The sequence below is a fragment of the Penicillium cinerascens genome, assembly GCF_028974065.1.
Source record: "Penicillium cinerascens strain IBT 15544 chromosome Unknown contig_9_segment0_segment0, whole genome shotgun sequence".
Lineage (NCBI taxonomy): Eukaryota > Fungi > Ascomycota > Eurotiomycetes > Eurotiales > Aspergillaceae > Penicillium > Penicillium cinerascens.
The window spans coordinates 2,246,118-2,271,369 of record NW_026695296.1 but is presented as its reverse complement, the minus strand read 5'-3'; the positions used below and the strand labels follow the sequence as shown (position 1 = coordinate 2,271,369).

General features: G+C 50.6%; 7 protein-coding genes across 7 annotated transcripts; 6 read left to right on the top strand and 1 right to left on the bottom strand.

Annotated features, from left to right (window-relative positions):
* Positions 1–102: 102 nt before the first annotated feature.
* On the bottom strand, positions 103–1,261 carry N7498_007702 (uncharacterized protein; the record flags this gene model as incomplete). The annotated part of the gene is made up of 3 exons (XM_058454764.1): positions 103–512; positions 577–877; positions 926–1,261. The coding sequence occupies 3 exons, from the start codon at positions 1,259–1,261 to the stop codon at positions 103–105; spliced, it is 1,047 nt and encodes a 348-aa protein (XP_058307013.1).
* A 1,982-nt stretch (positions 1,262–3,243) lies between these two features.
* fhpA (flavohemoprotein) lies at positions 3,244–4,503 on the top strand (the record flags this gene model as incomplete). The annotated part of the gene is made up of 1 exon (XM_058454763.1): positions 3,244–4,503. The coding sequence occupies one exon, from the start codon at positions 3,244–3,246 to the stop codon at positions 4,501–4,503; it is 1,260 nt and encodes a 419-aa protein (XP_058307012.1).
* A 4,620-nt stretch (positions 4,504–9,123) lies between these two features.
* On the top strand, positions 9,124–10,108 carry N7498_007700 (uncharacterized protein; the record flags this gene model as incomplete). Its single annotated transcript, XM_058454762.1, has 2 exons — positions 9,124–9,381; positions 9,431–10,108. 2 exons carry the CDS (start codon positions 9,124–9,126, stop codon positions 10,106–10,108), a joined length of 936 nt encoding a protein of 311 aa, XP_058307011.1.
* Positions 10,109–13,002: 2,894 nt separating this feature from the next.
* N7498_007699 (uncharacterized protein) lies at positions 13,003–14,795 on the top strand (the record flags this gene model as incomplete). The annotated part of the gene is made up of 4 exons (XM_058454761.1): positions 13,003–13,209; positions 13,292–13,549; positions 13,608–14,163; positions 14,215–14,795. The coding sequence occupies 4 exons, from the start codon at positions 13,003–13,005 to the stop codon at positions 14,793–14,795; spliced, it is 1,602 nt and encodes a 533-aa protein (XP_058307010.1).
* Positions 14,796–18,504: 3,709 nt separating this feature from the next.
* On the top strand, positions 18,505–18,756 carry N7498_007698 (uncharacterized protein; the record flags this gene model as incomplete). Its single annotated transcript, XM_058454760.1, has 1 exon — positions 18,505–18,756. One exon carries the CDS (start codon positions 18,505–18,507, stop codon positions 18,754–18,756), a length of 252 nt encoding a protein of 83 aa, XP_058307009.1.
* Positions 18,757–19,176: 420 nt separating this feature from the next.
* On the top strand, positions 19,177–20,099 carry N7498_007697 (uncharacterized protein; the record flags this gene model as incomplete). Its single annotated transcript, XM_058454759.1, has 2 exons — positions 19,177–19,494; positions 19,551–20,099. 2 exons carry the CDS (start codon positions 19,177–19,179, stop codon positions 20,097–20,099), a joined length of 867 nt encoding a protein of 288 aa, XP_058307008.1.
* A 2,624-nt stretch (positions 20,100–22,723) lies between these two features.
* Positions 22,724–24,401, top strand: N7498_007696 (putative amino acid permease family protein; the record flags this gene model as incomplete). Its single annotated transcript, XM_058454758.1, has 2 exons — positions 22,724–22,880; positions 22,939–24,401. The coding sequence occupies 2 exons, from the start codon at positions 22,724–22,726 to the stop codon at positions 24,399–24,401; spliced, it is 1,620 nt and encodes a 539-aa protein (XP_058307007.1).
* Positions 24,402–25,252: the final 851 nt, after the last annotated feature.

Below are 25,252 nucleotides of genomic sequence, written 5' to 3'. Positions count from 1 at the left end.
CAAGGTATCATATGCACCGATGATCCAACCATGCCACCACTAACTGATACAGCCCACCACACTCTCTCATACACACCAACAAGATTGCATCTCAAGATCATATTAAACCTGCTGCTCAGGAGAAACTGGATCCTTCTGAGGCACCTGGCTGTCCTGGTCCATAGTAGTAGCATTCGGAGCATCCTGATAAGTACCAGCACTGCTGGGAGGCTGATAAGTCTGACCCCTGCTGGAAGGAGTCCGACTATAAGTGCCATGAACATGATCAGTCATAGTGTTATCAGACATCGCAGAGTCCGCGCGCGCCTTAATCTCCCACTCATTATAGTCCTGGCCGGGGTTGATGTTCTCCCAGCGGACAAAGCACAGCAGGTGGTAGAAGCCAGAAGCCAGTAGCGATCCGAGTAGAGGGCCGACCCAGTAGATCCAGTGGTACCCAGGGAACTGGCGGTTGATCACATCCGGACCCAGGGAGCGGGCGGGGTTGAGGGAGCCGCCGGTGAAGTAGTCACCTAGAAGAGAGTGTATTAGAGATGAAGACAGCAGGTTGTGCAGGGATTGGAAGGGTATACGTACCGACAAGTTCGCAGAGGAAGAAGGCGAGTCCGATTCCAACGGGTGCCAGGTAGGTCGACTTGTGCTTCACGACAGCCAGCATGATAATCACGAAGACCAGCTGCGCCGTGAGGAACATCTCGATGAACAGACCCTGCGCGATGGAGGTGCCACCACCCAGACGAGTCTTGAAGTTAGGTTCTCCTGGGAACATGGCACTCACCACGCCCGCAGCGGCAATGCCGGCAACGAGCTGAGCTGGGAACACCATTAAACTGCGCAGCGCAGGCATACCACCAGTCAAGCATAGCGCGAGCGTCACCTAACATAATCAGCCACCATCCCCATCGCATTCTCATTGTACACTTACCGCAGGGTTGAAAAGACCACCGGTGACACGGAAGAAAGCCCAAACATTGACAGTCAACGAGAAGCCGAAGCACAGAGAAGTGTACAGCAAGTTGGACGTATTCGGAGGCGATCCATCAGGGGCCATAGGCGTATTGGAGACCTGGGTACCGGCAAAAGAGAACAGCAAATACATGAAGGTGCCGACGAACTCGCCAAACACGCACAGCAGGTTATATCGAAACTTGTCGGGCATCTGCAGCATGGGCAGCTGGCTCCGTTGGCCGGGGCTAGATGGAGGACCCAGTGTAGTTTCCGACATCTGTGAAACACCACGGTTATGTTTGCTGAAAATCATCGTGTCAATTGGCCTTGTACAAGCTTCTTGGGGATCAGTTGGAAAGAGAAACGAAAAACCTTCCACAAGTCAAAACTACCTCGAGTCCAACCCAGATACGGGACTAGGTCCCCTATTAAATACGAGGGTCCATGGCAAACGTCACCACCAAAAAACCATACTCTCCCAAAAGCCCGATCCAAGTATCATCGACCAACTCTTGGCACGGACAGATCGCGACCAGTTCACTGAATACCGCAGAATAGACTTTTTTCGAAGCCCACAATCTACCACATATGGAAAGCAGTGCATGTTCATAATCGGGCCCGAATTGGCTCGATCCAGATAGTGATGAGGTCAAGATCTAGATTGTCCCATGTTTGTGGAGGCGGCAGTGGAGCAACAATGGCAGTTCGTTGTTGGACGGGAACACCCGGCCTTCCGCAAACGGATAGTCCGGATTGTCTAGACCTGTCATGGCCACCTGTCACTGGCTATCCGGGAAATAATCGTCTCTACTCGCGTGTGTATGGACAAATCATTGATCTTCGGATTTTTTTGCGGGGCACTGTCCCACGTTTGGGACGGAGATGGACCGCTCATAGAATCTGACCTGGTGTTGACCTCGGTTAGATTGGAGGTTTTGGCTGTGGAACGAACAAGCGAATGCCGAGTTGGCGTTTTAGAAGTTTTTTAAACTTCGTGACTCGATCGGTATTCGAGGGTTGCCAGGACAGGGCTGGGACCCTGGTTCCCCCAAGGGGCGAGAGCTGAAGTTGTCAACGAAGGGGCGAAATTTTCAACTTTTCGCGATGGTAGCCATTGGTTCCCATTCATTTCCAGAATCTATTGTTAGCTTGTTCAATTGGAGCCATAAAGGTTATTCTGTACGCTGATCGTGGAGATAACGATGAGTGGCTGCGAACGCTCATCTTAGCGTCGACAACCATCATCGCAGGGCTATCATCCTCAACCTGGATCTGCGTGCGGGTGGGTATGTGTGTGTGTGTGTGTGTGTGTGTGTGCGTGTGTGTGTGTGTGTGTATTTCCATTATACTCTGTTTTATCCCCGTGTGGCGATATGTCAGAGTTTCATCGATTTTATAGATACAGGCGGTGCGTCCTTGTGCGTGATGGGTTACACGAAACCACAATTCTGTGCTGTTCCACCACTAAATTGTGGCGTTCATCCACCGTGGAAACCGGTGCTCCTAAGGGAACCTGGATACCGAAGCCATGTATAGTAGGCTGTAAAATTCATCGGATGACACCAAGTTTTCGCTGCGCCACCGGTGGCTTTTCGGCACGGGGCCGATTTCCCTAAACGTTCTCGTTGGTGGGCTGACCGGTCGGGAGTGGGCGGAATGTGACCGAAAGCTCTCTCGACCAAAGTCTTCATGAGACATCGATGTGGCTATGCACGGGTCGGTCAAGAGGACTCTGTTTTGGGAACCAAAATGCCATTGACTAGCATATTTGCTATCAGCGGCTATCTACCGAGCCTGTCTCGAACATGATCGGCGCTTTGACAGCTGTAGACCAACCTTATCACGGCCACCTTCTGCCCCATCTATAAATTACATCAGACTAAAACTCGACACCGGGATCTAAAACAAATGACAATCTCTTTCTTGAAGCCGAGCCGTATAGCAAACCCCGAACGGGGCGCCGAGAAAAGCCCAGAAAGCCGAACATCGAACCACGTGCTGTTCCTGGAATTTTCTGTTTCTGCTTGTATATCTCCGCGGAAATGCTTCGCTTTTTCGGAGCAACTCGCCGCTGCAGTATCCGCAATGTCTATTTACAATTACCGTCATTTCCAGATGTAGGCTAGACGCCGCGGTCTCGCTTACGTCGCAGGCCGATTACTTTCAGTGAAGATAAATAGCCAACAGCCAGCCTTCAATTACCGATTCTTCTGCATCGATGGCTTGACTGCACTTAAAGCGCACACTTTCCAGATAATTATATTCAAGCATTGGTCGCATCCGCATACCGTCATCATGGGTTCCAACGCTGGCTTGACAGCGGATCAAATCAATCTGATCAAGGCCACTGTGCCCACTCTTGCCGAGCACGGCAACTCCATCACATCCGTGTTCTATAAAAACCTTCTCGATGAAAATCCATCCTTGAACAGCATCTTTAACATCCCAAATCAAGTCAACGGCCATCAACCGCGAGCCTTGGCCGATGCACTATACGCATACGCCGCGCACATCGACGACCTGACAGCATTGAGCTCCGCTGTGGAGCTGATCTGCAACAAACATGCATCCCTCTACGTCCAACCCGAGCATTACTCGGTCGTCGCCAAATATCTCCTCGAAGCAATGGGCCAAGTACTCGGCGACGCACTGACCCCGGAAATCAAGGACGCCTGGGCGACCGCCTACTGGCAACTCGCAGATCTGATGATCGCGCGCGAGAAGCAGATGTACCGGCAGGGTGAAGGCTGGTCCGACTGGCGCGAGTTCAAAATCGCAGATAAAGTGAAAGAGTCCGATGAGATTACTTCCTTTTACCTCGCGCCAGTCGATGGCAAACCGTTGCCTGCCTTCCGTCCCGGCCAATATATCTCGGTCCAGGTATATGTCCCCGAACTCAAGTACATCCAGCCGCGGCAGTACTCCCTCAGCGATAAACCATCGCCAGATTACTACCGCATCAGCGTGAAGAAAGAGACGGGAATCGACACTACAGACCCGGGTGCAGCCGCTTACCCAGGCTATGTATCGAACTTGTTACACGACACATTCAGGAAGGGTGACACGATCAAAGTGTCCCACCCACGCGGCGACTTCTTCCTCCCAGAGACCGAGGACAACTCTCCAAACCCAATCGTGCTCATCTCCGCTGGAGTCGGTTTGACTCCGCTGACCTCGATTCTCAACACATTGACCTCGACCTCAACAACCCGCAAAATGCATTTCATCCACGGCGCCCGTACATCATCCGCGCGAGCATTCAAAGACTACATCTCCACACTATCGTCCCAATATCCCAACCTTCAAAAAACGTTCTTCACAAGCCAACCATCCTCGTCCGAGAAGGAAGGTGAAGACTACACTTTTGACGGACGCGTCGACCTGAATAAGCTGGACTCGAAGGACCTATTCCTCGACAACCCAGGGACCGAGTACTACATTTGCGGACCGGAGAAGTTCATGACAGACATGGAATCAAGTCTACAGGCGCAGGGCGTTCCCGCTGGCCGGATCAAGATGGAGCTGTTCGGGACTGGTGGTGTTGTTGCAAAGTAGATTAAGATCTTTTTTTTCAGCATGGCGTTAGATTGATACGTCTCAACTCATCAATACAGAGCTCATTGCAGATCTCCCTTTATGTTCACTGGATAAAGTACATAAGATACCCTGAGTTAACGAGCGCCAAACAGATTCGTCCCCGAAGTACGATCTTCAGGCATTGGGCGTCGCGGCGCTACTTTAGGGTCACTCGTGGCTTGGCTTCTACCGTTCGCATAGAGATGGGCACGATCCTAGAACCAGAGATCTGTATTTAGAAGAATGGAACACGGGCAGGAGCTTTCCGGTTGTTTCGTGGCAGAGTGAGGATTTGAGCTTGGATCCTGTGCAGCAGGAGCATGGTGGGCTATATATATTGTCACATAGAGCCTAGGAGGTGCCTGTAGCTGTCTCACAGTGATGTAATACAGTCAACTTCCAGTATTGACATAGCCCTCCATCCAAGAGAAACCATATGTTATAAGTGATTTATGTAAAGCATGGTTGATGACATAATACAAATTCAGATAACGTAATTCACGGCCAACCCGTTAACACGGCCAACCCGTTAGCCCCACCAGAAATCGCGCGTCCAGTCCTACCTACCATCTTCAACTACCCACCATGCCACCAAATCGCTCTGAATCCTGGCATAAATCTGCTGAGCAGGAGGGCAGGATCCTATTAGCCCTTCAGGCGGTGCAAAAGGGCCAAATTAAATCTCTCTACGCCGCAGCGAAGCTATACGATATGCCCTACACTACCCTCCACGACCGCGCTACCGGAACGTCTCCACGCGTCGATAAACGCTGGCATAGCCATAAAATGACACAATTAGAAGAGGATTCGCTTACTGAGTGGATCATCTCTATGGATTCGCGTGGTGCAGCACCTAGGCCCTCTACTGTGAGAGAGATGGCTAATATCCTACTGGCCACTCGTGGGATTCACCCTCCGCCTACTGTAGGCGTGAATTGGACATCATCCTTCGTTAAACGCCGCGAAGAGATCCGCTCGCGCTTCTCGAGACGCTACGATTACCAGCGCGCCCTGAATGAAGATCCGAAGTCGATACGAGAGTGGTTTAATACCGTAAAGCGCGTGGTCGATGAGAATGGGATACAACTAGAGGATATTTATAACTTTGATGAGACGGGCTTTGCGATGGGCCTTATATCGTCACAGAAGGTGGTTACGCGAGCTGAATACTACGGTCGGCGCTCTATCTTACAGCCAGGAAACCGCGAATGGGTTACTGCTATCGAGGCTATATGCGCCGATGGCTACGCACTACCGCCATGTGTGATATTTCAAGGCAAGGTTTATATTGCTGGCTGGTTCGAATCAAATCTGCCTAGCGATTGGCGGATTGAGGTCTCGAATAACGGCTGGACTACCGATGAGATAGGCCTTCGCTGGCTACAGAAGCACTTCATTCCATATACGAATTCGCGCGTACGAGGTCGATATCGGCTATTAATTCTTGATGGCCACGGTAGCCACCTTACACCTCAATTCGACCGAATCTGCGCTGAGAATAATATTATACCGCTCTGTATGCCTTCGCATTCTTCGCATTTACTCCAACCGCTTAATGTTGCGTGTTTTGCTCCGTTGAAGCGCGCATACGGTCGCTTCGTGAGCGACCTCGCCCGATATGGCTATAACCACATCGATAAGCTCGACTTTCTCGTAGATTACCCTCGGGCGCGTATCGAGGCGTTTCAACCGCAGACTATCTAGACTAGCTTCGCTGCTACTGGTCTTACACCGTTTGACCCAGAGCGTGTGCTTTCTAAGCTCAATATCTCGCTCCGAACGCCAACACCGCTAGGAAGCCGACTAAGCAGTAGATCTAGCCAATTCACACCAAAAACGCCTAAAACAGTGATTCAGCTACAAAAGCAGGCTACCTTACTCAAGAATCTATTGAGACAGCGGTCAAATAGCCCTCCGTCACCCTCAAAAACTGCTGTGGATCAGATTATCAAAGGTGCTTATTTATCGATGTATAACGCTGCGATACTAGCGCAGGAGAACGCTAGTCTACGTAGAGCAAACGAGAAGAAACGCCAGAAACGTACACGGTCGAATCGACAAATAGCACATGAAGGAGGCCTATCTATCGCAGAGGGCCAACTGCTAGCTCAGCAGCCAGACCAGCCAGTTGAAGATAGCCCGGTGGTATCGCGTGAGGCAGGCGAATCAGCTAGTCAGGCAGATTTGCCACGCAAGAGGGCTCCGCCAAGGTGTAGCGGGTGTGGGGAGTTAGGGCATAAGATTAATCGTTGTAAGAAGCGCTAGTTTGAGATGAATTTATACTTTCTTGGTGGAGTTATCTTGAATAGAAAATTGGTAATGGAGGTGGACTAACGGGTTGGCCGTGTTAACGGGTTGGCCGTGAATTACGTTAACGTATTTCACTACCGAGTGGGCCACACCACCGAGTGGGCCACCCAACCACTTTTTCGCGTCCACACGCGTCCTTCTATTTTCTACCAACCACTATGCCACTAAATCGCTCGCAAACAGGCCGAAAGTCTATCGAACAGGAGGGCCGCCTTTTATTAGCTATACAAGCTATTAAAAATAAAGAAATCGGCTCTATACGCGACGCAGCAAACCGATTCTAAGTCCCTCGTTCTACCCTCTAGCGCTAACTACGCGGTACTACAAATCGCGTTGAATCTCGCGCTAATAGCTATAAATTGACCCAAATCGAAGAGGATTCGCTTAAGCAATGGATATTATCTATAGATACGCGTGGAGCAACTCTAAGGCCCTCTATAGTGCGCGAAATAGCGAATCTCCTACTTCTTAAGCGAGGCTCGACCTCTATCTAAACCGTCGGCGAAAACTAGGTTACAAAATTTGTAAACCGATATCCTGACCTTAAATCACGCTTTTCACGACGATACGACTATTAGCGAGCAAAATAAGAGGATCCAAAGGTTATTTAGGGGTGGTTTGACACTGTTCAGCGGATAATTTCTAAGCACGGTATCCTACTAGTGGATATTTACAATTTTGACGAGATAGGCTTCGCGATGGGCCTTACTACGACCGCGAAAGTCATTACTCGCGCGGAATACTACGGTCGGAGATTGGTTTTATAGCTAGGGAATCGAGAGTGGGTAACTATAATCGAGTCAATTAGCGCTGCTAGGTGGGCGCTCCCGCCAACGATTATCTTTAAGGGCAAACTACATAATCTAGCTTAGGCTAATGACCTTCCGAGAGATTGGCGCTTTGAAGTTAGTTAAAATGGATAAACGATAGACGAGATTAGCCTTCGATGGCTTCAAAAGCTATTTATTCCGTCAACGAATAGCCGTACGCAAGGAAGATATCGACTTCTAGTACTCGATGGCCACGGTAGTCATTTAACACCGCAGTTCGACCAAATTTGCGCAGAAACTAATATAATCCCAATCTGTATGCCGCTATATTCCTCGCATCTCTTACAGCCGCTTGATATTGGGTGTTTTGCGGTTTTAAAGCGATCCTACGGTCGGCTTATTGAGAACCAAATGCGGCTCGGTATCAACTATATCGATAAATTTGATTTCCTTACAGTATACCCACAAGCGCGCGTGGATACGTTTAAAACCGATACGATTAAAAATAGCTTCGTAGCAGCTAGTTTAATGCCATTCAACCCAGAACGAGTGCTTTCAAAGCTCAATATTTAGCTTCGGACGCCTACGCTGCCCGGAAGCCGCCTAAGCAGTCGATCAAGCATATTTAGTCCTAAAACACCCAAAACCGTCGCTGAAACACTTCGACAAGCTTCGTCAATTAAAAGACTACTACGTTAGCGCTTATATAGCCCTGGAAGCCCTACTGAACAGGCGCTCGACCAACTTACAAAAGCGTGTCAATATGCTATGAATAGCGCTATTATCTTAGCACAAGAAAATAGTGATTTACGCGTAGCGAACGAGAAAAAAAGACAAAAGCGCTCTCGTCCTAATAGGTATATACCTACGCTAGCAGGCCTATCAGTCCAGGAAGCCCAGGACCTTACGCAAGCCCCTGAGCCTCCGATACAGCCTTCGGCATCGTCTCCAGCAGCACCCAGCCAGCCTATTTAGCAGGCTGTAGCCCCAGCGCGACGGCGTCAATACACCTGTTCTATATGCGGTGAGAAAGGGCATAAGTCCCCTATATGCCCAGTTAGGTAGAATAATTAATATAAAGGCGTTTTGGTTGAAAAAACTAGATGTAAACTAAAAGTAGGTGGTTGGGTGGCCCACTCGGTGGTGTGGCCCACTCGGTAGTGAAATACGTTATGTTATAAGCGGATTATGTAAGGCATGGGCATGTCAATACTGGCAGTTGACTGTAGTACATTTTGGGTAGACTTCAATATGAAATCGACAGTATTTGGAACCTCTGGGGTAATTCCGGGCTTAATACCGGGTTAATCATCGACTGCTTGGCCCAGGGTGGAGCGACCGAAGCAATTTATAAGCAGATGCCGATCAATTCATATTGCCCACCGCGGAGACACAACGTCATTCAAGACTTCTCGAGGGGACAGAGGTCACAATTGGAATATTCCGATTAAAAACAACCGCATTTTCAGTCCGGCGTGACAACCCCAAAACCATCATCACAACACCAACGCATTTTAAGATGTCCAAGATTGGAGTCTTCCCCGCCTCCGGAGGCCTAGGTGGGAGCATCGTCAAGCACCTCTCAAAGCTAGTCCCAGCATCCCAACTGATCCTAATCGCGCGCAAACCCGAAAAGCTCGCCGAATTGGAAAAATCCGGTGCCACAATCCGCCAAGCAGACTACGACTCGCCCGCGACTCTGAAAGATGCATTCGAGGGCGTGGACGTCCTCATGCTGATTTCATACGCATCTATTGAAATCGAGCACCGGATCAAGGTAAGTATCACTCACACCAAATGACAATAAACCAACTAACTCCGACCAGGTCCACCGTCTCGCAATCGATGCCGCCATCGCAAGCGGCGTCAGGCACATATTCTACTCGTCGCTGGCATTCGCCGGCTTGACGGACCACAGCGTCGCGCACGTTATGGGGGCACACCTCCAAACAGAGGCATATCTGGCCTCTCTCTCAAACGAGATCTCTTACACAGTCGTTCGTGAGGGAATATACTCAGAATCCTATCCCATCTACACAAACTGGTTCAACCCCTCAAAGCCCGTCAACGAAATCACCATCCCGCACGACGGCTCCGGACCTGGCGTCACTTGGGTGAAGAAGGATGACTTGGGCGAAGCGACAGCACGCCTGATTATCTCCTACACGGAGAGTCCAACGGATTTCAAGTATACGAATGAAAAGGTTCTTCTCTCGGGGCAGAAGGAGTATTCGCTTTCTGAAACGATGGAGATTATCGGTCGTGTGATTGGAAGGGATTTGAAGATTAGACAGATCTCGGTTGGTGAGTATGGAGCGCTGTCGCATGGGGGTTTGCATACTTACCACGGGGTTGATCTTTCGAAGGGGTGGGCGACGGCTTGGGAGGGAATCAGGCGTGGTGAGACTGCTGTTGTGTCTCCGGATATAAGGGAAATTCTTGGAAGGGAGCCTGAGAGTTATGAGACCACTATCCAGAAGTTGATTGGGGGTTCCAGAGGTTGAACCTGAATATAATGGGCGTAGTCTCTATGTCTCTATTCTTGCTTAACCTCAATTGAGAACAGGATCGGACGTCATTGCATTTACGCACAAGTAGCTACCGGCCCTGTTGGACCCAGACTATTGATAGCTAGTGATCGTCTGAAGAAGTGAAACATATCTTGAGACCCCGCAAAAGTCGCATTGTGAAGAGTACACCGTCTTTTATACGAGACGCTAATATGGACATCCTCAAAGGTCAAGAATTGTACTTTTTACTCAACAAGAGTCTCCTGGACAGTTCAATTATTTCGATGGCTATCACGCACACAAAACCTACAAGCTACATTCATTCACACGAAAACCTCAGACCCTGTGACTGACACCCAGGAGACGGCTTTAATCGACTTTCAGAGCCAAAATGTTGAGGATCAGCCACCGCTGATCCTTCATTGGCGAATGGAGCCGATTCGGGGCATTTCCGTCGTGATATTCTTAGTAGTTGCACCCGGAAAACCAGGTTACCAGGCGTTGATCGCAGACGGCGTAATTCTGGGTTGACTATTTGTCCGACGTCCTGTGGTGTTGTTGCTATTTGATCGCATTTTAGGTGTTCGGGCCGAAGATCGCTGGGCTGTGCTAGGTTCGGATCTATTACTGGTGATGATTCTCGCCGCGGGAAGGTTTCAACGTCTTTTCGGTGAAGAGGCTTTCCTAAAATGCTTGTTTAGGTGATGAACAGGACTCTCGGGAGGAAAGTTATTTGATGACATCAAATCGCTACCGGACTTCTAAACTGGCCTTATTAAACCTGCAGTCGAGTTCGGCAAGCCGCGTATGCGGGAACCACGTGGGGACATTTGACTCGGACGGTAATTCACTAGTCTGCAGACTATTTACCCTATTGGCGCCTAAGCTGTCCTAAAAAGTCCACGAATGAGCGCTTCCTGAGGACTCCGGCGATGATCAGCCGTCGTTTCGTCACGGGCTTCGATTTTGAGATCCAGATCCATAAAGGCGGGGCTGACGAGGAAGGCTTAGCGATCTCATCTCGAGTATAGAGATTTCGGGCACTCTGTTGTCAATCAACACCTTGCATTTACTGAACCTACATTCCTGTTGCACGGAAGGTCGGGAACGCGGAATTGTTCTACTTATCCAGATGACAGACGCACAGCTCAACCAAGAAACCAACAATGCTAATTTGACTCATAATCTCTCGCGTGTCAAGAGGAAAGACGGCTCGGCCATAGAACCAACGCTGGTTAGGTTGATCCGCTTGACGTATATTTTCTGGACCGGGTAAAGAATTGTCGGAGTGGTTGATTCAGGCCTGATCTCGGGCTATCGTTAGCTGTACTGTGGTCGCAGTTAGCTGTACTGTTAATGCTTATTCAGTGGATGGCTCTACGTATCGGATTTCCTGTCAAGTGCCCTCGGGTGGGGCTTTCCTATTTGAACTGCGCCCGCTTTTATAAAAATCAGGCTCGCTCCTCACGGCTAGGTAAATCCAGTCCGGGACCAACCTCGCGTGCACGGAGCCACTCACGGTCATCACATGTATGAATAAAATGCACGTTTGGGGACCATCTCCGATTCTACCGTCCGGCTTCGAGCCCTTTTTTCCCTTGACCACGGGTTCCGGAGACCACGCGTTCGCGCTAGTCCTTTCGGAACAATCGACGCCGATCTCATTTCCACCAATCACAGTAGCAAAAGGCGACAAACCCGTTTGATTGTTTTACTCTTGACATGTCTATTGGACATCTCAGGAACCTTATTCGGAGACCTAAACCGCAACGGCCCAGTCATATGACTTATCGTCGTGGTGTTAATATCGCCACCCCTTAAGAACCAATCAACCGAAACTCCGGACGCGGCTAGGTCTAGCGTCCAGATTCCACCAACCAACGACCGAGCTATGCAAGGTCGGACCTTGTTTGAGTCAAAATTCCGCGGCCTCGGCTTATTTCACCTGCTGTATTCTTGGCAAGGGGTAATGAAGTCGGCCCCTTAAAGAAGCTATTAATCGGTCTCAAAACGCCAACTTCGTGGCGATACGTACATCGGAATACACTATAATTTAACTAACTACCCATGCGGGCGAATCCAGTCAAGGTGGAAACTCAAATGTCGCCCGCGGAGGACATGGCAAATAAGCACTAATAAGCACCTGTTGTCGCGGGGCCCCGCATCCCCAATCGACATTTAGCCTTGACATGGAGAAACCCGAGTGGAGGGTAGCGCACAGCTCATCAGCCTCGTGGCCAGTATAAGCGCTAGGGCCCCTGCAATTCAACTATCTCACCCGCCTGCCCGAGCGCCACAGCCCCTCTGCTCGGACCAGTGGTCGCGCCTTGTCTGGTCGTAGCTGAAACCCCAGTCCAATAGGGTAGTTCGAATAACGCCATTTTTAAGTATGTTGGTTCGGCGTCGTGGAAACGGGAAAAAGCCCGGCGGCACAAGGTTACACCCCGGCTTCCCTTTCGGAACGTTGCTACTACTCTGTTGAATATTTACCCTGCGTTATGTTTGGACTCTGATTACATACGACTCGTGCACACATCACGCGCATGCCGTTGGGAGTGAATGACCATCTACCGTAGAGGCGCAGATGCAATAGGTGTCGCGTGTGCCGGAATAAGAACAGCGTGGAGTAGATTCATAGAAGCTGTAATGAGAATATGAAATATGGGAAAGGATAAAGCCCGATATCAACGAACAAGTTGTAAAGTGAAAGATAGAGGCGAGTCAGTGCCTGAAGATTCTGGCCCCCCTGGAAGCATCCCTGTTAAAGGATATAAGACCCCAGATCGCCCGCATTTTTCCTCAATTGGTTTCCCACTCTCTTCCCTTCCCCCCTCCCCGCATCTGCTATTCTCTTCGTTTTGACAGGGTGACATAGCGAACAACCCAAGATGTCGGACTTCACCCCCAAGGATGAAAAGGATGAGTTAAACTCGCGCGGTAACGTCGAGGTCCATCATGACGAGGTCTTGGCCAACCCGGATCTCATGAACGATGCCTTCGATGGAGAGAACCTTGAGCATGAGATGGGCGTGTGGACGGCCGTCAAGGCCCACCCCTGGGCCTGTCTGTGGGCCTTCACCATGTGTTTCACTATCGTGAGTCTATTTCCCCGCACTCTCCGCAGTTCGCATCGGATCGCGGAAGATCATTCCCGTATAGAGAGCTAATGTCTATCAGGTCATGGAATCATTCGACATGTTCCTGAACGGAAACTTTGTCGCGCAGTCCGCGTTTCAAAGGCGCTACGGTGTCAGTGTTGGCAATAATGAATGGGCCATCCCGACCAAATGGCAGAGTGCCCTCTTCCAATCCGGTCAATGTGGTGCTTTTGTCGGTGTCTTTTTGTCCGGACCTGTCACCAACCGTCTTGGCTACCGCTGGACAACCATTTTGGCCCTAATTTTCATGAATGCGACGATCTTCATTTCCTTCTTTGTGAGTAGCCCAGTTTCGTTGTTGAGCTTATCGCCTGACCAGATCATTGTTCATTTAGGCCGACTCACTTACCGTCCTTACGGTTGGACAAGCGTTGGAAGGTGTCCCTTGGGGATTCTTTATTGCGAATGCCCCCGCATATGCCAGTGAGGTCGTTCCTCTCGCCCTCCGAGGTGCTTGCACGGCTACTCTGCAAATGTCTTGGTCTATCGGTTCAATTATTGTCGCCGCCGCCGTCCTTGGCTACAACAAGCGCAATGATGAGTGGGCTTGGAGAATTCCTCTTGCGTTGCAGTGGATCTTCCCTACCCCTCTCTTAATCCTCATCTTCTTCTCCCCCGAATCCCCTTGGTGGCTCATTCGTCGTGGACGCAAAATGGAGGCCCTTCGCTCGATCAAACGCCTTGGTAGCAAAACCGAGGAGCAAGCTCACAAGTCACTTGCTATGATGGAGCGAACCGTTGAGATCGAAGCTCAATTAGGCGGAGCCCCTAATCTGCTCGATCTGTTGAAGGGTACTGACTTGCGACGAACCATCATCACCTGCTTGATGTACGCTTCGCAGAACTTTGCTGGTAATCTGATTGCGAACCAGGCAACCTTCTTCTTTGAGCGTAAGTAGGTTCTCTCTAAGCTCCAAGGATAGATGGCTAACCTCCCACTAGAAGCCGGAATCTCTCCAGACAAGGCTTTCCAGCTCAACCTCATCAACTCATGTCTCCAGTTCATAGCCAACGCACTGTCTTGGATCCTGAGCTCCTGGTTCGGTCGTCGAACCATCTACCTCTGGGGCACAGCTACCAATATCACCCTGCTCTTCATCCTCGGCATCTGCGCTTCTATCCCACAGAGTGTCACGACCAACTACGCTCAGGCCGTTTTGGGAATCATAATCTCTTTCGTGTTTGCTGGTACCCTTGGACCGATCTCGTACACCATCATTTCCGAGACGTCGTCAGTGCGTCTTCGTGCGCTGAGCACCGCTGTTGGACGTGCCGCCTACTACGTTGCCGAGATCCCCATGATCTACCTCGCCTCCAAGATGCTCAACACCACTGGATGGAACCTTCGAGGAAAGTGTGGTTACGTCTGGGGAGGTACTGCGTGCGTTTGCTGGCTGATGGCCTACTTCTTCCTGCCCGAACTTAAGCACCGCTCTTACCGTGAGAGTGACATTTTGTTCAACCGCAAGGTTGCGGCCCGGAAGTTCAAGTCTACTATTATTGATGTTCGCGAGAACGAGTAAGGTATGGGCATGGTGATCGACAAGGAACAGAGTACATCGGGGGGTTGCCAGGTTCTGATTACACCGTTTCTGGACTTGGTGTGCTCCTGGTGGGTCATTTTGCGCAGTTGCAAATTCCCTGTCCTACAAAATCTCCGTCACGGCGTTTAGTAATATCCATGTTTACGAAACTATTATGCGAATCCAAGTATGCAGTTCCAATTTCCAACATCAAATAACCGTATTCAGAGACCGCATCAACGCAGTTACTCCTTGTAAAGATAAAACTAATAAACACCGGCTTCCGAAGTCTTAGCATCCATAGCCTCAGCCAGCAAAGTATCATTCACGTAGCGGAAGTAATCAATAATGGAGAAATCATCACAAACCATGGCCGTCGAAACAACACCGCGCCATTCAATCTGTCTCAGCTTTACTCAATTCACATTAGCCTCTTCATCTCGACAGTTGAAATTAAAAGAGTAAACTCATGCGCGCATGACCCCAAGACTCATTCCAAACCCTCTCTCCATCCTCCTTATATATCATGATCGGATCAACATCCGAACCGTGTCATCAATGCACGCCCTCTCCGATGGCCAACCCTGCCACGATCGCATATAGCGAGGCTGCTTCTCGCATGTGCCATGTGTGCGTCACTGCGCATGTTCATCGTCGATTCCTTCAGCCTCTCTCATACGGCATAGGTGCGGATTGGAGGAGCTGGTCGGAATTTCTTTTGCTGAGCAAAACGCGAAAATGGTTGATTGCCCGTGCGGGACTTGGTAGCGTGCACGCTCGGAAATTTACGACGGGATATCTACCTAGAAGCAAAGGGCATGAACTCTGCATGACAGCACGTTCATATAGCCAATTTTCGTTCTTGCATGACGAGCCATTCTAAGTAAAATTTAGACTGTTGTGCTTAGGATAAATAATTGCTCCTCGCAATCACAACACGACAGCGCTCTCTGGACCGTGTTTGTCGGTTTATTGTTTTTCCACGCAGCCTCACGTGAGCGCCAGGGGCCTGCTTTATTATAAGCCCTCGAGGTGGCTTCGTCCTCTGCCCACCATCCACCATTCTTGCCATGTTATGCTATCCTTGCCATGGATGACCCTCATCACGGAGGCCAAATACGTGACAGTAATCTTGTTGCAAGTCTATGTCAAATCCTGAATTCTGCAGCTGTACCAAACCTTCTGTGGGGCAACTATTTGTTGACTGCCTATGGGGTCCCAACTATCGTTGACGTCGGTATTTTCCATTTTCTGTTGAAATGTTAGCTAACTTCGTCATAGGATGTGGCTTTTGTCGTGCCCGATGATTACATTGGGACAGCCTCGTCTGCCCTTCAAGCAGCCAGATATGCTTTATGTCCAAAAGGCGTGAGCTGCCCTTTTGTTCACGGGATTCAAACGCCACCTCCGTCAGAGCACTTGCACATCGATCAAGATATTGCCATATCTTTGTACCGAAAATCTGAAATGCTTTGGAAGTTTGAGGACTTTGAAATCTCTTGTCTCAAAGATTCCGTAGATGTCATGAGCGCTTCAGACCTTCGACTTCCGCCATCATACCCAGGCCGAGGCCGAGGACGATTTTCGCCAGAAATTTCATTTGTCAAAATTCCAAGTGCTGTGAAGTACTGTGAAGCTTTGATTCTCTTGCTCTGTCGAGACCATGACACTGTTCATGAAACCTACTGGTTGGCGATTCTTAGCTATATTTTAGAATATGTCGACGGAACGGATTTCTTTGATGGAAAGGACTTGGGTGACGAATACCGAAGGTTTTATTACGCTATTAGAGATGGCGACTCGGCGATGTATTCTCTTCTGGATGAACTTCGCCATGATTTCATGTCTAAGGGTTGGCTTCAAGCGTTGATTTAAAAGAAAGAGACCACAAAAGTAGACATCCATATCAGAATAGCCTATATTACAACTACCTTGGCACAGTCAGACCCTGCAGCCTGAGAAGAGTAGTAACCTCTTTGCAGATGAGATGAAGACGCGGCTGCGACGAGAGGTTTCCGATGGGTTTACTTGCGTGTTTCCTTTCTTGCCTCAAGGATTGGAAGAAGTGACGGACAGATTGGTTCCGAAACTACAGAAACGTGGTCTGTTCCGTGAAGATTACACAGGCTCAACGCTGCGTGGGCACTTTGGTCTGTCGAGACCAGAGAACCGGTTCTTTAGCGAGAAAGTAACTCCGAAGGTATGAATCCGGCAGAGTGAAGAACTGCAACATTTAAGAAGTGTTCCCATTCCCATGATTGATTTCATCTGCGAACCAATATCCATGTAGAGCTTATTCACACTGCAGAGTTTGAACAGGCATATCCCTGCTCCCCATCAACCAAGCGGTTCAAAATGTGTCCCCCTACACCCATTCATGATCTACGCCGGGTCACCTCGGCCAAGAACTCAAGCTGCCGACGTAGATCCCGCTCCGGACCCAGAAATCCGGGGAAGGCTGAAATCGGCAGTCAGACCCGGGTGCAATCCGAGATGACATGCAGGTGTCAAACTATTAGTCTCAGTAGGCAGACCGGGCCGACAGTTAGCCGCGTGGACTGACCCTGAGGGTAAGATCCGGGCTACGACGGAATAGTGGAAAGGCGGAAAACGATCCGCTCGAAGCTACTCTAGATTAGCGTGTCCGATCTACCTCCGTATGTGGACCGGCTCTCAGCTGACTGAATAGGTTGATGTTCTATTTATAGTCTGGTCGGTTCAAACTAACTTTGGAAGGTTGTGCCATTGCGGAAGAGGCGCCAAGGCAGAAAGCCACGTTCCGTACATTCGTAGGTGGTAGATAGTCACTGCACACCTGGTTTTGATGCAAATATCTCGAGGTCTTTATTGCAGTGGATCGTGTCAGATCACGGAAGCTGGATCTTGATGCAAATCGATCTCGCCAGCTAGGAATATCATGATCATGCAAAGCAACTACAGAAAAGCTCACCGAAAAAAATACTCAGCATTGCATCCCGTTTACATTTCGTGCTCCAAAATATGCGACGTCACGAGGGCAGATACGAGGGCAGAATTGTCTCATAAAATCGGCAGCTACCGGGTCCAATAAAATGACAAGGGTCAGGAAACTAAAGATCCGGATCACTCCACGACCCAAAGTGGCAAGGTGGGCAGCGGATTCGGGAGGGAGTGGTGTCAGCGGGAAATGCGTGGCTCGTGAGTGGACGGGACGGGACCACAACGGTCGCTTTAGTTTGCGCCTAATCTTTCTCTATTCCTTTGGTTCGCGATTTGCGGATGCAAGACCTCGGAACCGTCCAGTAAAGCGCTAAATTGGAATGTTGAGCGGCACGTGGAACTGACACGTCGAGGGATTTGCATGCATCCTTGTGTACCTGGACGTTGTGGCTCGGTTTGCGTAGCATCGTCTAGCTTGCCTAAATCGATCAAGGGCCCTACTTTAGACGAGGGTGACTTGCAGGAATCGACCAAATTCAGGTGGAGCGCAGGAGGTGACTTCGGGGTGCTTCTAGGTCAACACCTGGGCGCGTAGAATATGCACAACAATGAAACATAGCTTGCATCATTATCAGCAGGTATGCTGTGCATTCCATGGGTTCAGGTCTGCGACCCAATGGTTGTCGAAGGAATTGCTGTGCGTAACCTCCTGCCGCAGCGGATCGACGTCATGCATATGTGTCAGCTAGGCTAGGCGGGACGATTGCGGGCTTTCGGTTTCTAGACTGCGATGACTACGCAGGAAAATGAACTTTTCCGCCAGCTCGCAGCAAAGACCAAACTGTCATTGGCGACAAAAGTACTCGGCGCCGTGGTAACCGGCTCCGAGACTCGGCCGGCGGTAGCTTGGCAGCCACGGCCCACTCGCTCCCGCAGCTCCACAGTTGACATCTGCCCCGTTGCTCGTCTTTTCTTCAACGGTTTCACAAAGCTCGTGAGAAGTTCGGAACACCTGAACGTTTCGGAGCCGGCCGTGGCCTAAGGTGATCTCGGCTCGATTTCACCGAGCGCAAAAGATCAGTCTGCCCCCTGACTACTCCGTTTGGGGGGAGGAGCGGGGAGCCCAAAAGGGTCTTTTCGTCAATGGAGCTAAGCGTTGACATCACAAGTCAATCCCGGCCTCCGCCTTCGGTCCCATGAACTGCGACAGCCATTTCGTAATGAGACCCAGCGGCCGGCCCCTGTCGGGCTTTTGCGCTTGACGAAATGCTCTTGACGAAAATCCTTAGGAGCTATATAAGCCGGCCCGGTCAACGTAAACTCGCCTTGTTCCATGGTAACACGCCTTGCCATCGATTTTGTATGGTTATAACCATTCATTCCTTCCGCCACATTCCTACCAGCGCATAAATATTTTATCGCACCCAGGGCTCTTTGATTAGCACATCACGAACATTTCACGATGGCATTCAATCGACCGAATACCCTTTCGACTCTCACATTAGAGGACGAAAGATATCTCAACCAAGATCTCAGCCCCCAGTCCCGTCCAATGGATATGTTCAAAGGATCCGAACTCCTGCCAGGCAACTGGACCTATGGCTGTGCAATCGACCTTTTCTCTCTGAACGCAACCGATATGGATCCCGTCTCATTCGACTTTGCCAGCAGCTTGACAACCGCGGACACCAAAGACCTGTTCATGAATCCATTCGGAACAACAACTGCCATCGATGGATTCACGATGCCCATTGCCGAGGACGCAGTCTCTCTGTCATCGGTATGACAGCTTTCTCCAAAGTCAAGTTGAGCATGAACGTGCTGACAATATAACAGGACCTAGACAGCGACGATCAGTCCTGGTCAATAGGGATGCGCCAATCCATCGACATGGCCATCCACGAAGAACCCATCAACAAACCGTCCAAACCCAACACCCGCAGCTCCTCCCAACGCACCTCCTCCTCATCGGCCTGGTCCTCCAGCCCCGAAATCAAACCCCAAGAATATCTCACCCCAACACCAAAGACAACCGGTCGGAAGACCCGCAGCCTCTCCCACGACTCCAACCGCTCCTCAAGTCAAGACCCACAAATACGCAATGCAGCCAAACGAGCCGCTCACAACGTGATCGAGAAGCGTTATCGCACAAACATGAACGCCAAATTCCTCGCCCTGGAAAAAGCCGTTTCCCCAGCCGGAGCCGCCAAACAATCCAGAGGCGCGGGCTCGCTTAAGAAATCCGAAATCCTAAGCAACGCCCTCTCATACATCGAAAGCATTCAGCAAGAAAGCGCAGCCTTGAACAAGGAACTCGCTCTCTTGAAACAAAACCTCCTGCCCAGTGCAATGTGGCGACAGAATCAGCACCGTGCATCAGCGTGACTCGTCTCGCTTGCCTGCACTGATGACACCATGTACATTTAGAGCCGCTTTCGGCTGGAGTTTGCTGGAGTTTACTTGGGTAATGGAGCAGGGTCGGCGTTTCGATATTTTCACATCTCCCATCCCAAATGGTATCCGGGTCCTGGTGACGACAAAAGTGTTTTGTGATTCCCCATGGCTGTATCCGATAGTGAAGCATTAATGCAATTGCCAAGACTCGGGTGATCCTTTTCTGATATGAATCTCAATTGTGCTCAATCGTGAGGTGTTCTCGAGGTATTGCCCCGATGGGGAATGGGATGCGCGAGATCCTGGGCGGCGTGGTGGGAATAGTCGCGACTCGCTTTGCCTAAAGTGGAAGGTAAACGGAAGGGTTTTCAAGGGTCAGACCATGTGAGGCTTCATAAATAGGTGTCGGTTGCTTGCTCTTTCCAGCTGGCTGCAGCTGCAAGTTCAAAGATCGAAAGATGAAATCGAGTCTGTGTTGACTTTTCGATTTGAGGCGAAGGCTCGTCGAGAACCTCCGTCCAGGGTGTGGCTTTGCCTTCATCCACTCGACGGGACATATTGTTCAAGTCTTTCATCATTGGGATGCATGAGACAAGATGAATCCTCGAGATTCTGGAGTATGCCTTCCTCAATTTCTACAGTCAAGGCCGGGTCGAACAATGCTTTTGTGGGAACACAGCCCTTGTCGGATCACAAAACTCCGGGGTCAACGTCCATCCCAGAAAACATCGCGCAGGACGTGCATTACCCCGGAATCGGAGAACATTCGATGCGGGGAAACAATATAACGCGTTAGTGACTCGTCAACCTGCCAAGTGAATGAGCATTCGATTGATAATATGTTTCAATCTTGGGCATTTCGAAGCGACAGGGTGATCATCGGGCATCACCGCCGCGCCCCGGGCCCAGGCAAGCCGTGTCAGATGGAAAATCCGGGATTGAAACCGCCTCCGTTATTCGTGCCATTAGGAAATGAAAACAAATCCCTCGGCGAAGCACGGTCAAGAAGACGCCGGCCCTAGTGCCGATGCCGCTTCGGGCTGAGCCTAGCCCGGACGATCTGGCTCTAAATGCCTAAACGGGTTTGGTCCTCTGCGCGGTTCCTGACTATCAACAACAGCAAGCCTTATGAATCATGAAGTTTACGGCCGGGGATATCACAGAGATGTGAACAGCCACAGACGAAAGCTCATGTCATAACATCACTCCGCATTTGCGATCTCTCGACCCGACTTTATCACAACTCTATCGAACTGCGTCTGGGGCCCACAATCCCCACCGGGAAAGGAAGGAGCAGGAGATATCAACACCGAGCGGCGACCCAGGCCAATAACTACATAACGTGGATGTGAGTTCTCGGGCAAGTCAAACCGGATCAACCAACACCACTTCGCGCGCGAGAAAACCTAGTCACAAGCCAAGCTCTTACTGACTATTCGCCACGTTCCACCTCCATCCTCCTGCGGAGGGTGGACCCTTTTCCCCAGCATTTCACCAATCCAATAAAACAGCCTAAATCCCTCAGTCGTCTCGTCTTTCCCAATTGCTCATGCAGAACCCGTACAGGATTCGGGAATTTCACAAGACTAGCTCATCCAGGTCCATTACTCTGGGGTTCCCCTCGGAGGATCTCGCAATCGAGTTCAGTCCACCCGCGTGACGATAATCCGGCATCGGCAAAAGGATCTCCACCGTGGAACCCGTCAGATATGGTTCAGATATGGAATTCCAGCGGTGGAATTACAGTATATTCAAGCAGGCTGAGATGTTGTCACGGACTCATACATCCAGCGAACTACAGTCCACTGATAGCGGCTCCTTATCAAACCGCAAGGACTTGCTATTTTGGGTAATGGATTGCCACCGATGACCCATCGAGCTTCCACGGCTTCCATGGCTTACATGGAATGAATAACTTTTCTGGCTGCAGGAGGCTTTGACAGGGATGTGTCGCACATAGGTTGAAGGGAGGCTTAAAGCCATTTTCAACGTACAATTGAAGGTTTGCAAAGAATATAGTATCGCCACCCGAATCCTACTTTCCATACACGGTCGGCAATCATCAGCAGGCTCCAGAACTCCATGGCTGTACTTACTTATATGCAATAATAGTCAGAATGATAATTACACTATTCCTACTCAACTGCATAGCAGTACACAGTAGAACTACCTCAGTTACCAGGTACCTCTGGCGCTTATCAGCCGTGGACCCATTTCACTGGGGGCGGCCCACAGCAGCAGGTCCACCCGAGATGGCGACAATCCCCGCAAAAATTAATACTGAAAAAAAAAAATCGCCCCGATGATTGTTTCTATTACCAACGTCTGCGACATTCGTGACCAATCCACCGAGTATCCACCCGTCAAGAGCCCACAATCCAGGCCGGTCATTGGCCATATCTCTTTTCCCCAGCTTTATCTGCCGCCCCGTATTTACCTTTGCCGGAGATACGCCCATGAGGGGTTCGAGGACCTCGTCCAAGAGATATAGAACAGTCGCTGTGCCCACTTTCTTCGACTCATGCTTCAGCAGAAAATGGGCACATCTCCCACTCAGCTGAACAAAGAATTCATCTTTATTGCCACGGGCTGAGATACAGATTGAACTACGAGACATGGACGTCGAAACGAACTCGCTTGCCCTCAAGCCGCCACTTGAGAATGAGCAGGATCTCCAGGATGCGACAGACTTGGCGGCGATGGGTCACGCCCAGGCGTTGACCCGCAAATTTAATATTTGGAGCATGCTCGCTCTTGCATTCTGTGTTCTGGGTATGTTTGCCACCCTACACCTGGGAAGAGACTCGCGACAGGACACTGACCGTAGCAGGAACCTACTCTACCTTCGCGCAGGATCTGAGCTCGGGTCTCACCAATGGCGCCTCCATTACCATCCTCTGGGGCCTGGTGCTCGTCACGGGCTGTAACCTGTGCGTGGCCGTCTCGCTAGGCGAGTTGACCTCCAGCATGCCGACGGCGCTGGGTCAAGCATACTGGGTATACAGACTGTGGCCGACGCCGTTGGGCCGCTTCGTCTCGTACATGTGTGCGTGGATCAACACGTTCGGATGGTGGACCTTGACTGCCTCGCAGGTTGCCTTCATGACCGAGTTCCTGCTTGGCATGAAGACGATGTTCGATCCGGACTGGACGGGTGCGAACCAGGGGTGGTTGAATTTTGTGGTGTATATTGGTGTTGTGTTTGCGTTGACCCTTATCAATGTGGTCAGCTGTCGCAAGGAGCAGGTTCTGCCTTGGATTAACAACTTTGTTGGGATTTGGTTTGGGGGGCTGTTTATTGTGCTCTCGATGGCTATGTTGATTTGTGTTGGTGTTAAGAGTGATTTGTCGTTCCAGTCTGGGGCATTTGTTTTTGGGAACTGGATGAACCAAACGGGGTGGAGTGATGGTGTTGTGTGGTTTACTGGCTTAGTGCAAGCTGCTTATGGTTTGACCGCTTTCGACTCGGTGATTCATATGGTGGAAGAGATCCCTGATCCGAGGAGGAATGCTCCTCGTGTGATCTGGATGGCCGTTTTGTTCGGTGCAGTTACGGGTTTCATCTTCATGGTGGTTTGCCTGTTCTGCATCCAGAACCTCGACAAGGTCACCAACGCTGACCAGCCTTTCATCGAGCTCATCCTGGAGACCGTCGGCCTAAAGGGCGGCGCCACTCTCATCGCCCTATTCATCTTCAACGGGCTGGGCCAGGGAATCAGTGTTCTGACCACGGCCTCCCGCCTGAGCTGGGGCTTTGCTCGTGATGGCGGTCTTCCCTGGAGCAGGTACTTCAGCCACGTCGACCCCGTCTGGCAAGTCCCCGCGCGAGCACTCTGGGGCCAAGGCGTGCTAATCGGCATCGTCGGCATCCTATACCTCTTCGCCAACACCGTGCTCGAGGCCATTCTGAGCGTCAGCACCATCGCCCTAACAATCTCCTACGCGATGCCCATCCTCGCACTCCTCGTCACCGGCCGCGACAAGCTAGTTCCAGGCCCCTTCAAACTCGGTCGCTGGGGCCCATGGATGAACTGGATCAGTATCGTATACTGTGTCATCACCACCATCTTTTTCCTGTTCCCCGGAGCGCCAAACCCGGCTCCGGCCGATATGAACTACGCCATTGCAGTCTTCGGCGTCATGCTTGTTATTGCGGTTGCCTTCTGGTTTATCCGGGGCAGTCGGACTTACCTGCAGACTGAGGATGCTATTGCGCAGATGTTCTATGCGCAGCACTTGGAGAATGCGGAGAACTCCGACGTGGCTATTCCGCCGCCGATGGATTACAAATGATGAGTGAAGCCGAGTACTGTATATAAATAAGCTTTGTTTTTGGCTTTTGAGCCTGTTGAATACATTAATAGATATCCAATGCCTCGCCAGTGTAATTTGCGTTGTAGAGATGTGGCACGTGCAACCCATTCAAGTCGCGTTCTCGTTCACGGAAAGCAGGATTTCGTGAACAGCACAGATCTACTACATCGTGTTACACCAGCACTCGTGGGACCGTTGATGATTCGGGTGGGTCACTCATGCGTCACTGCACAGCTGCAGCTAAGCTGTCCGTGGTCATCTCCGCAGCCGGCGACTTGGCGCAATATTGAGTCGGCCGCGCGGGGTACGGGGCGTTTGTGAAACTTGCATGTCGAAAGTCTGGCTTCACCGTGAAAACAGGAAGTTTAAAACCCGGATCTTGAAATTGGGTTTCATCCTCGATCGGTCCTTGACAATGCAATTAACAATGCGCTCGTCAAGGAGTTTGAGGAGGCAAATTACAGGTTCGATCGGCGGATCGGGTCTTGGCAGGGACTACGGGAAACAAAACACCAAACAATCGGAGAAAAGCACTCACTTCTGTCACCCGATCTGCCTTCTCGAAATCGAATGCAGCACGACAATGCGAACCCAGCCCCGTCGGAATCCTGATGTTCGCTGTCATGGTCACGCCTTACCGTCACCCCCAGCTTAACGCCAACCTCCAATAATTGCACCATAGTGGGTCCTCCCCTGCCGATCCTGAAGAAAGCCACCGCGCAGTACTCCGTATATGTCTCAACGAGAGAGGGGTGACCTCCATGCCGATCACATCACTGGCTACCCGAGCCCGTCACTCGGAGACCGAGGTACACAGTCAAGACATGGCT